This window comes from Frieseomelitta varia, unplaced genomic scaffold, assembly GCF_011392965.1.
Source record: "Frieseomelitta varia isolate USP_RPSP 00005682 unplaced genomic scaffold, Fvar_1.2 scaffold_54, whole genome shotgun sequence".
Classification (NCBI taxonomy): Eukaryota; Metazoa; Arthropoda; class Insecta; order Hymenoptera; family Apidae; genus Frieseomelitta; species Frieseomelitta varia.
The window spans coordinates 495,769-508,404 of record NW_025110301.1 but is presented as its reverse complement, the minus strand read 5'-3'; the positions used below and the strand labels follow the sequence as shown (position 1 = coordinate 508,404).

Below are 12,636 nucleotides of genomic sequence, written 5' to 3'. Positions count from 1 at the left end.
TTTCAATATTTCTCATATTTTATATTCAATTATATTATTATTATACCATTCTGTCGATTTCACCAGATCATCTATTTATCTCAATTACTAATATTTAATTCCCAAATTAAATTAAACAATTATCGACTACCTATCATTCCAAAGGAAATGAAATTATTCTATTTTCAACTACCTTAACCAAGTGATATAAAACTCAAAAAAAAACCAATGAAAGCGGACTTGTCACATTTTCTCCGAGTACCTCTCACATTTTATATTTAATTATATCTTGTTATATCATTCGATGCCTATTTCTCTCAATTACAAATATCTGATTCTCAAATTAAACTGAAAAATCATCGACTACCCATCATCATTTCAATGAAATGAAATTATTCAACTACCTCGACAAAAACAAACTTGTCATATACATCTCACATTTTGTATTTAAACTGTTACCATTACAATTTCTCTAGTTATATATCACTCGATATCAGCCCCGAGAAATCCATTTATCGCAGAGAACATCTAATTCACAAATCAGATTGAAAACATCTCATAATCGACCGCCTCCGGAGCAAGTAAAGGTGGCCTAACCTAATAATTCGCCCGAGGAGCGAGTAAGTGCGCGGCGGCGCACCGTTAAGTAATCGCAAGGAACGGTTGTTCGATACAGTTCCCCCGTTGTTTCCGCGTTGAATAAATTGCGAATGGTTGACGCGCCGAGCCGGCTGTAAATCGCGGTTTTAAAGATAGCCACCACGGCGGTTTCTTCGGCAGGGGCCCCGCGGCCGGTTCGAAACGCCGGAACGCGTCGGCGAAGCCGCCGGTGCGTGGCTGGAACCACCTGCTTCCGGTGCTCGTGGCATCGCGTCGGTTACACCGTCGCTTCAACGGCACCTGTGCACTACGCGCGCCCCTACCTGGCAAATAACGTCCAAAATCGTACGCTCGTTCGGCCAAAACTAATTCCAAGTTCCCCCTCCCTCTCCATCCGGGCCGATTTCCGTGACAAACGTGTCCGATCCGCACGCCACAGTGAACACATGAAACGCGTAAAAATTACGCGTCGAACTGTCTTGTTTTTACTCTCCTTACCTCTTCAACTTCCTTGTGCTTCTTCTCGTTCTTACTCTGCTCCTTTTCCCCCCCGTTTTCGTTTTCCGCGTTCCCTTATTCACGTTGATCTTCTGCCTTCCTGTTCAAATAGAGCCATTTCTCAACGAGTTGATACCATTAAGTGAGATATTATTGAAGTAGCTTCCCTTCATGCTGTTTTATTGATCAGCGCGAGAGGTTTCTGCGATTGAATATCGAGATTGCTTTCCATCGATTCATCCCACTCCCCTCCCCACGTCGGAAATTGAATTATTTGATAACGTCTTTTGCCTTTTTATAGGTCAACGCCGATACTTCTCTCTTACTCGCGGGTTTTATTTATCGAGATAGAATGCGAACGTGATGCTTGAGCTTTGTTGTGTTCTTTTAGCTTGTTCTCCTGGTTCTGTAAAGAAAAACCTTTCCTGGCTTCAATCTCTTGCGCTGAAATGACGTGCACGTCGAGAATTCTTTGTTGCAAAGTTGCAATATTTTCTCAATTTCTACATTTGTAATATTTTCTCAAAATTGTAATATTTTCTCAGTTTCTATATTTAAATAAAACGAAATAGACGTAACAAATAATAAATTTATTGCTCCTAAATAATTTCTATCCAGTGACATGCCGACGAGTTCGAAAAGAAAGCGACGAATAATTGTACACGGCTCGGTCACTCGTTATGGTCCGCAATCAGTTGCCAGCGCAAGTGGTTAAGTGGAAAGAAGCACGTTTCATTTTTTTTTTTTTTTTTTTTTTTTCAACAAACAGGAAATCTTTTCTGTTCCCTGAACAAAAGCTACGGAATATTTTGAAAGTATAGAGATAAATTCAAGTGTCGTCGTTTCTAATATTCTCGTCGTATTCTAAAATTAGAAAAATTAAGGAATTGGAGAATTATGGAATATTATAACAGTGACTTGGTAATTCATCTGCGCGAAACGTTTGGAATTTTCGTCGAGCTAAGTAACAGGGCCGATCAAGTCCGACGGAGAGGAACAACTTTCTCCCGATGTCGATTTTCAAAGCGGCCGAAAGTGCATCAAATCGGGCTAACACGCTTCATTAAGAATTCGATCACAGCACACTTTGTGAAACTCGCGGGGTAACGTAATTCCGCTTTTCAGAGGTAATTCGCTGAAAACATGCTCGTTTCGAGAAACAAAAAAANAAAAAAAAAAAAAAAAAAAAAAAAAAAAAAAAAAAAGAAACAAAGAAAACAATCGCGTTTGAGCCTCGATTCGTCGAGGTATCGAGCATCGCGCGAACAGGTGTCGAATCGAACGAAAGCCAGTGGCACGCCAGCTATTCGGCCGTTATTAAAACGTTAACAATAGCAATCGCTCCGCGCGAGGACGTTTAGAAAGTAGAAAAAAAAAAGAAGAAAACAAACAACCAGACGCGAGGATTCCGTGATCTTTGTAATTTCGCTATTGCGTGACGAGTATATCGAAGCTAGCCTTGTAGATGGTAATCAAATCTTACAAGAAACAGAGAACAGCATCCTGTTTAACTCATTGCTCTGCCGTTTCCCTTTACGACTGCTACTTTTTCGAGCGACAAAATCGACTGCTTCGCAGCCGTTGCTTTTCTGTTGAAAGTAAAAAAACGTGCCTGTCAGCTCGTTTCTTTCGATTTTAATTTCTTCTAACGTTAACGTCTACAAAATTTCTTATCCATCCAGGCTACTGCCTTCTTCAATTACTTTACATTACAAAATATTTCCTCTTTTCCTTAATTAGGTGGGAATAGATTTTTCGTCGCATTTTTCTTACGTCATCTTTGTACAAAAATTGATTTTATTGACGAAAAATATTACGTTTCTTACTGCTGTATCATAAGTTTCATAAATATGAGGATTCGTAAAATATTTAATCGTATCAACGCCACGTATCAAGATTTTCCATTCGAAACTCATAAATTCTCGCCGTAGATCGCCTGTTCATATTGTGAGGTTTATGTATTATACCGGCTCCCATATTATCGTAATATGGGAAATCGGTTTTAATACCGGTACAAGACGGTCATACCGGTATTTTCATACGTATTTTATCGGTATTTGATGTCCATAACGGTAAAAATCCCGAAATATATACCAGTACGGTACCATTTTACTGACGAAAACACATGTTTCATTTTTTACGTACAGTGACTCTTGTTAATATTCGGACATCACGCTATTCAAAATATTGTTGTGGATTTCGAGTGTTTATAATAGTAAATTTGGATTAATTTCTTTAATAATATAATAGAACATTCATTATAGTTTATAATAACATAAATTTTATTTATTTATTGCAACATACTTTTCTTAATATCAAACAATAAACTGAACTATGTCGAAATGTAGCGTGGCAAAAATATTCGGACATTTGAAGAACTACGATATTTAAACCTGAAAATTGTTAACACAAACAATAATATTAATATTTTGTTAAGTAGCCCTTAACTTCAATAATACATCGCAGACGCTTAGGCATATTTCCAGTAATTTTTTTTAAAGTAATTTAGCGGAATATTCTTCCATTCTACGATCNAATCGTTGTTTTAACTCCTCTTTCGATTTATCGACGTACGACAATTAGTCATTTTTCACCGAGAAAAAGGAAAAACGTATCGAGGAATCGGTCATCTTTGAAAATTAAGAAAGAGTATCGTGGCTGATATTGTACGGAGATACAACGATGAATTAGTATTAGAAATAATAAAGGATACGTATTATAAGCGTCATCGAATTTATCGGCAGCTTTATGAAAACATTTTCTAATATATTAATACTTTATTTACCGGTATTATACCGAACTACATCTACCGACCTAACATCGTTTTGATAGCATCATACCGATATTCGCATTCGCATTTTCGGTTTTCATCAAACGTAATCGAATAGTAACCTAAAAATACCGATATTTTACCGTAATACCGATTCTCTGTACGAAAATACCACGTTGGCGAAACGCGTGACACGATTCGGCGACGAGATCGCGATCCCACGGTCCGAAAATACACGCGGTTTAATATCGAAAATGCGTTTCTGGCAACGCAACGGATACGGATCGAAGAGACGTCAGCGGTGAAAGATGGAAATACGATGGATTTTCATGCGAGTCGGACATCGAGGCTACTCTATTTAACTCGATTTGGAAGGCGTGTGATGTGACTTCATCGGGAACGCTGAACCATTTTGGTGCAACCTTGTCGGAGCAAGGTGCTCGCATATGGCGGTGCGCACCTGTCAGCGTACCGGTCTAATCGTACGAGCAACAGTCACAACTGTTCTCGGACGAGCTCTAAAACCCCGGGCATTTAAAAAAAGTGGCCCGTACGATCGATAGATGGATTACGTATGGTAACGACGGTGTCAGCCAACCAACCAACCAGGAAACGTATGACGCGCGAAAGCGATGGCCGAGCGATAATATCGCGGCCGACGAATGTTTCAACGCCGTCGAGATTGTACGAAAATTTGACTCGGTGCATGTAAACACCATGTTTTTTTCATCCACGATTACGCCACCGCGATAATATCGTACGTGATTTAATGCAACCGCGGTTAAACTAGATCATTTGGCCACCTCGCGCTTGTTATTTTTGTACTTCGAGGAAGATGTGGAAGAAGCTTTTCGGATTTGTTCTTTGAAGCTTTCCCGACTTGATTATGATTATGATGATTCAGAATGTACTAGAAAATTGCAAAACTAGGATATCAGAGAGAATAATAATAACGTAATACAGAATTTCTAGAATTTATAGAACTTAACTTAATGAGCTTTCTTTGACGAGATATTTCTACGATTATGAAACAAATAATAACGTAATACAGTGGATTTATAGAACTTAACTTAACGAGCTTTCTTTGACGAGATATTTCTACGATTATGAAACAAATAATGAAGTGTTAATTCTTGCAAATTTATAATAAATAAATTATTATATAATTATATAATTATAACAATTTATTACATAATTATAATAAATTGTTTATGTTTATATAAATTGTTTATAAATAATTATAAATTTTTTATATAAATAATTAATTATGTAATTTTATATTTTTTATATAAATAATTAATTATGTAATTTTATATTTTTTATATAAATAATTAATTATGTAATTTTATAAATTATATAATTATAATAACTGTGATAGAATTTATTTATATATAATAAGAATGTATACAATAGAATTTATATATAATATATATAATGTAATATTTATATATAATATAATATATAATATATATTATAATATTTATATATAATATATAATATATATAATAGAATATATTTATATGTAACAAGAATGAAACTCTTTAAATAAGAAAATTACTGTTCGAATGAACGAGTCATGATTTACCAGATCAAGAAACAAATTTCGAAATTAAAATGAAACGAAGCATTATTAATCCTTACCGATTTAAATTTGCGATACAATTTATTTACAACAAGAATGAAACTACATGCACCTAATCTCTGAATGAGGGAATTATCGCTCGAATAACGACGTCTTACCAGACGAAGAAAAAGTGAAATTTTAATTCCCAAATTAAATTCCACCGATCAAAACGTCGATCAAAATTTTAGCACTTGCCGTAAACGATCGATGATAAGACCGACGACGTATCAAGGCTCTGTACCTTATCGATCATTGTTGCCAAAACCCAAAAGCATCACCGCGAGTGATTGGATTAAGCGAGTCAGAGCTGGGTGAAGCGTGTATGTTTTCCACACAACAACAATTAAGAAATCGGCGACCGTGCACATGCACACACGCTAATGTACACCGTCACTGCGAAGAAAGAACATAGGAGAAGAGGCACACTTCCCCTCTCCATTCACCTCTTCGTGAACAGTCGTGAGTCCTGGTTGGCGGCTATAGCCCAGAGTTCGGCATCACAGTCAAACGCAAACAGTGGCCGCGGCGAAACAGATCGGCAACACGAATGCTCGAAAAATCAACGACAGCGTCGTTGTCCCTGGGTCGATCGATCGTGATCCAGGTCCAGCGGAGGGATCGATTGATTGCTCTGATTGCCCGTATCCACGGGCAGCTCGGGTTATCGCGCGGTTTTCACCTCGATTCACCGCGTCGCGTCACTTCGATCGATCGATCGATCGATCGATCGATCGACACGGCCGACGAACGAATGAACGGCTAACCACCGAGCTACGAAGAGCGTTAAGAGACACTAAACCGACCATGTTCGATTTTTCATTAACTGAAAATTGAGAAACTTTTCGCGAGTTTCCATGAAATCGACGGATATTCGTGCGCGTTGAGTGTACGTGGGAGGAAAAATTCAAATTCTGTTGGGAAGAGGATGACTCGTTATCAGAATTGAACGAATCAGTCGGTATATATACGTGTGAACAAGTGTTTCACGTTTCCCGAGGAGGGGAGGGGAATTTGATTTTTGTGGACCGAGGCGAGGCGATTCATTCACCGGCAAAAAATGGGGGTGAAGAATTTCATCATGAAAAGGATACCCTTTTGCAAGATGAAGGCGAAGAGGAAATACCGTGAGCCTGCTTCTTTTTCTTTGTCTTACTTTTGTAGTAAATTGGCAAGAAGATTGGTTAATTAACGCGAATAAATGTCTGTTCAGTCTAGCTTAGAAATACAATTACGTATGTACACATACATAGAGAAGAAGAGTCGTTCAACTTCACACTTTCATCGACGTTTATCTATTTGATATAATACAGTCGGCAGGCGAGAAAAATTTCCATGAAATTTTGAGAAGCCAGGCGTTCAGGCTTGGGTGATAGCCGCGAGTCTTCGCGTCTATCTGGCTCTTCTGCGCGGTATATCTAGAAAACGGTATATCTAGAAACGATAACAAATTCTTACGTCACAGCGATTTTCCTTGGATCATGTTTTTGCATGAATTATCGCCTGCTGTTTGCACATGGTATCGCGTATATACTCTACCCGTTGTGTGAATTCAGCTTTGCCGTCAACGCGCAAGCGGCATCGGTTTTTCTAGCAGACGCTAGCGCTGTTTCTGTTTCCACGTCGATAATAATTAAATGACACGTTGTCCGAAGGTCGAAACAAATAACAAGGAGTTCATTATCATCGTGATAAGAGCACGTCGCGTGGTCGCTTTGACCCCAGGACGCTTTCGTATCTCTTCGTTCGTTTCTGCCCTATGGGAGAACGAGACAAAGATACCGAGGCCGGTTATCGGCGGTAATCGAATGGAAAGTGAAAGATTTATTTAAATGGAAACGGTCTTTCTTGACTCTCGAGCTACCGTTTGGTTTAATTAGACTGTTTACCGACGAATCCGATTATATCGGAATGCGCGAAGATCAGCCGGAGCATACTTGAAATCGTTCGAAGGCATTTTTTTTTTTTTTTTAGTTATCTCGCGGATCTTGCTGATTTCATTGAGTCTAACATCGTCGTAACCGTTCAACGTTTGATAAATATTAATTGAAGAAGCTGCTCGTCCCCTTCGCAGTTAATTAGATTGTAACTTCATTTCCCGCCGCTGTACGTTTTCACTGCTTTGCATTTGGGGATAAATAAGGGAAAAGTACTTGGGACACTGCCGCGATAAGAGACCAGCTTCATTTTCTTATCTCCAAAACTAAATTTAAAATAACGATAAATATCGAGCAGCAATGTTGTTTAATTGAAATAACAATTCCAAGAATTATTTTAATTCTAAAATTGATAATGAAACTATAAACTTGATTGTTAGAAAAATACATGCAAGTTTCTTTAATGAAATCCACTGTGTGAAACTGCTATTAAAATTTTCACCTGAAATTCAACCTGCACACAATTTCAATATCGAAGCTTTCTATGTTGCTATAAATGAATTTTTTTTTTTTTTTTTTCAATAAATAAGTGAAATTTATTTTGTACCTTTTGCATCAGGGTTAGGTAATTAATTAATTTCAATAATTTTAATTATCTCGAAAGTAAATGATCTAAATATATATATATTTTTTTTTTCTTTTGTAAAATAAAAAAAATGAATATATATTTAGAAATTAAATGTTTGTCGTATTTATTAATATCTAGTTTTTTTAATAAATTTAATTTATACATAATAATAATAATAATTAAATATAAATTTAATTTATATATAAATTAATTTTATTGCTATAAATCTATTATCTAGTTTTTTTAATAAATTTAACTTTACATATTATACATAATAATAATGATTAAATATAAATTTATATATAAATTAATTTTATTGTTATAAATCTATTATCTAGGTTTTTAAATAAATTTAATTTATATATAATAATAATTGAATATAAATTTAATTTGTATATAAATTAATTTTATTGCTACAAATCTTTCAATTTATTGAAGAGAAGAAAAAATGGGAAATATGTGGGGAAGAACGAAGGAAAGAAACGTCGAGGGACACCTGAATGCTCCTTTTAACTCGACTTTCACAACAGACGACGGTCGTTTCGTTTTTTCCTTTTTTTTTTCTTTTTTTTAAAGAGCGCATACTGTTTCTAATCCACATGTGCAACGTACATGCGAGAAACCGGCGCAGTTCCGTCCATATAAAGCGCAACGTAACGATTACGCGCCATTATTTACATGGTTGAACCGTTCGTGTATCTTTCGTGTTGTCACGGCTCGCGTGAGGACCGTGTCGGCCCTTTTAAGGATGTTCAACAATACCAAGAGGCTACCCAACGTGCCCGATTTCCCGATAAAATTTTTCACAAACGTACAAGTTTCGTAATCCATCCGATCTCTAAAGTTTCCTAGCCGTGGAATCCCCAATTACACGTCGAACGTTTTTCGAAGGAACTAGGAAAGATGGAATTTTTTTTGTCTTAAAAGATCAAGACTAACAGAATGGTCATTTTCAACCTCGAATGTTGCTAGTGATCTAAAATATCCAAATTAAAATGAAATTATTGATGATAAAAATAATATTGTTGAATAATTAAGAAATTTAAATGAAAAAATAATTTTAATAAAAAGTTATTTAAATTCATACATCTAATTCTGTAAGTAAAAATTATCGAAGAGATAAATATTACTAAATAAATAAATAATAAAATTCTATAACCCATAATTAAAAATACATCTATGTTTATTGAGTCTAATCTAATAACATTTCATTCTAAAATTACTTTATATTATAATATAATTTATTAACTTTATATTAACTTTATAATATAATTTATTAACTTTATATTAACTTTATAATATAATTTATTAACTTTATATTAACTTTATAATATAATTTATTAACTTTATATTAACTTTATATTATATTTATTAACTTTATATTAACTTTATATTATATTTATTAACTTTATATTAACTTTATATTAACTTTATATTATTATATAATATAACTTTGTAATATAACTTTATAATATTAACTTTATATTATTATATAATATAACTTTATAATATTAACTTTATATTATTATATAATATAACTTTATAATATTAACTTTATATTATTATATAATATAACTTTATAATATTAACTTTATATTATTATATAATATAACTTTATAATATTAACTTTATATTATTATATAATATAACTTTATAATATTAACTTTATATTATTATATAATATAACTTTATAATATTAACTTTATATTATTATATAATATTAATTATAATTAAATAATAAAAAATATGTTCCCAGAAATATTATATTTAGTCTTGTTAAAAACAACATAATTCTAAAAATATGATATTTTTATAATAATCGAACTTGCTACTATTTGAGACGAGTAAATAGTCACGTTTGTAAAAATATGAGAATGCGAACAACTTGCTCGAACAATTTTCTTTCAAAGGGAGTGAAACTCTGTGGCGCGAGGAAGTCTGTAAGCAAAGTTGAAATTTTAAATTCCTCGCGTTCACGAACGTTGAGATATTTCCGCTTTTACATAATATTTGTTCAGTAAACGCGTCAGAGAATCTGGGAAAAGTTTCCGGGGCAAAAATTGATTCTGAAATTCTTCTATGTTTTTAACAGCGAGCTATTAGAAAGGCGATTTAAGTCTATGAAGTTCTATAACGAGCAACAGGATCGATCGATAACGGGGGAAGTTTCTTCGTTCTGCGCGTTGCGAGTGCAGCTTTTCAGCGCGGAATTTATTCCCAACCGTTTTCACGCCTACGCGGAACAGTAGGTTGATTTTAAAAACCCTCTTTTAAACGACCCTCTTTTAAAAACGATTTTTAAGATCTGCGAGCTAGTTTATCGCGTTACAAAGAGCAGTGAGAATATTAATATCGTCTCGCACAAAAGGAAACCGAAAGGGGGATAACAGATAAACGTCTCCTACATTTCCTCGATAAACGGTAAATCGATCTTAAGCGTCTCAAGGCGTACACTTTGCGTATCATCAAGTGGGTTATCTCAATAACCTCGCCTGGCCTCGATACCCCTCAATTCCGTATCCTGAAAAATGTCAACGAGGTAATTTCAGATTCCTTCGAAATTGAATATTAAACCTTCGATCCTTCCAATCAGATGACCGATTATTTTCCAATAAAGGAGTGTTTACCATTTTCCCACCCCCTAAAGTAAATAAAGTTCTCTCGTTCAGATTCCAGTTAATTTAAGTTCAAACAACCTGTTATTAATAACACGAGTGTAACCATCAGTCTTCGTTTCAACCGCTCCGAGAATTAAAGTTTCAAACCTTCCTTTCTTCCTCTCTGTCGATTCACTTGCCTTCACGAGCTTGCGCTTGTGAACATGAAATATGCATACGTTGATAGCTGACCGATTCCACGACCTGCTTATATACCTAGAGCCGGTTGCAACGAGGAAAAAGGAAAAAAAAAGAAGAGAAAAAAAAGAAAACGACAGACGATAGAGGAACGTTGGTTCGCGTGCGGTGAACCCTTCGGCGTTAGGCTGATCCAGCGTCGACACGACATCGTCGAACGCGTTCGAAATGCCGCGTCGCGTCGTCTGGCGTGTTTCTTTGTTGCACAGACCCCGTTTTTCGTGCAACCGCGTGGTCCGTTACGCAACAATCGATTAAAAGAAAAAAATTGAACGACAGCGCACGGGTAAACACTTGCGTAACGATTTGCGGCTGGTCGCGAGTGTATTGTTGGGGTGAGCGCAGGAAGTTGGCCCGGACTTCACGTGCAGATAACGCGCAATTCCATTTTTTAAAGGTAGGAGGCGATTAATTGAAATTTTTGTCGGCGTTACGTCGTGCATTTCTTTATTTCGAGTGAACGAGCACGTTTCGCGGAGTGCACTCATTCGCCAGGCTGTCATTTAGTCAATAATGTAATTAGTAACTTTGTAGTGTTGACATGTCCTTAATGGCTTTAAATACGGATTCTTATAGCAATTCTTATAGCAATTAGATGATACACGTAGCCTTTAAATGAGCTGTAGTTTTAACGATCTTTTTCAATTTTCAATTAATCTCAAGTATCGTCGACACGATTTCGATAAAGGTATTTATATGTAGAAGAATTATGTTTTAATGTTTTAACATTAAAATTAATATTAAGAAATATCAAAATATTAAATATTAAATATTAAAATATTTAATATTTTAATATTTTTTAATATAACTTATGTTTCGATATTTTTATATTTAAATATGATTCTGACATGAAATCTAGCCATACAGGAAAAACCAATTTTCTAAAGTTGTTTCCAAAAAAAAAATATCCGACTTCATTTCCATATTTTTCAATATTTTCCGTGTTTTCAACAAAACAAGTAATAACTCGTTCGTGGGCGTACCGTGTGACGCATTCTGCGTATAAAGTAATTAAACAGCGCTTAATTAGACTTGTTCAATATTTTCGCCAGAAACATTTTCTCTGCTCTTTTTTCAAAAAACATTTCATACGCTCGCATGCGAAGAAAATTTCCTATTCGACCAGTACGATTTTATAACATACGCGTGCTCATTACTTCAATATATTTACTTCTGACTTTGTTTGACGAATCAGACACATTCCAGGAATACATTATTGCATTTTGTTACATTTCATCAATAGTCAAACATGATCAAATGAAAGTATTCTACGACTCGCAATCAACCACGGAATATTTCATACTCTTTGTAATATCATTTCAGTAATTTCACCGGCGAGAGGATGAAAATAATTTCAGTCTTTAATCGAAAACATCGTGTACTCTCGTCGAAGCGAAAACAGAACGTTTATTCGTTAATTTACTTTATTTTATATTTTATTCCGTCTCCATTAGGCGACCTTTTCACAACGTGAAATGTTTCTGTTCCATTTTAATCAAGAACAAAGCGTAACGTCCACCCTCCGTTTGATTTTATTATGGAAAATTGTGTTTTAATTATGAACTCCTACGAGATTTTAATATTGTAATCGTTCCCCTCGGCCCTCTAGGTTAAATTAAATTCACAAAGCTTAATTACACGACACTTGTTTCAATTGAAATGTACACACCTCCGTCCGCATATTTTTATACGTATATTTTGTATTATAAAGTGACAAATTCATGTTATTTCATGTTATTTCACAATTATGAAGATGAATCTGTCCTCTCTCTCTCTCTCTCTCTCTCTCTCTCTCTCTCTCTCTCTCT

The 12,636-nt window shown here is 34.9% G+C and overlaps 1 protein-coding gene across 4 annotated transcripts in view; it reads left to right on the top strand.

Annotated features, from left to right (window-relative positions):
- The window catches only part of LOC122533580 (KN motif and ankyrin repeat domain-containing protein 2), an 82,185-nt gene that overhangs the window by 58,968 nt on the left and 10,581 nt on the right, over positions 1-12,636 (top strand). Inside the window, exon 1 of one of the 4 annotated variants that reach the window (XM_043663441.1) lies at positions 5,986-6,595. The exons of the other annotated variants lie outside the window; for them this stretch is intronic. Within the exon in view, the coding sequence (XP_043519376.1) occupies positions 6,529-6,595 (67 nt within the window). The 5' untranslated portion in view covers positions 5,986-6,528. Of the gene's footprint in view, positions 1-5,985; positions 6,596-12,636 lie in introns of those variants that run through there. 4 annotated transcript variants of the gene reach the window in all.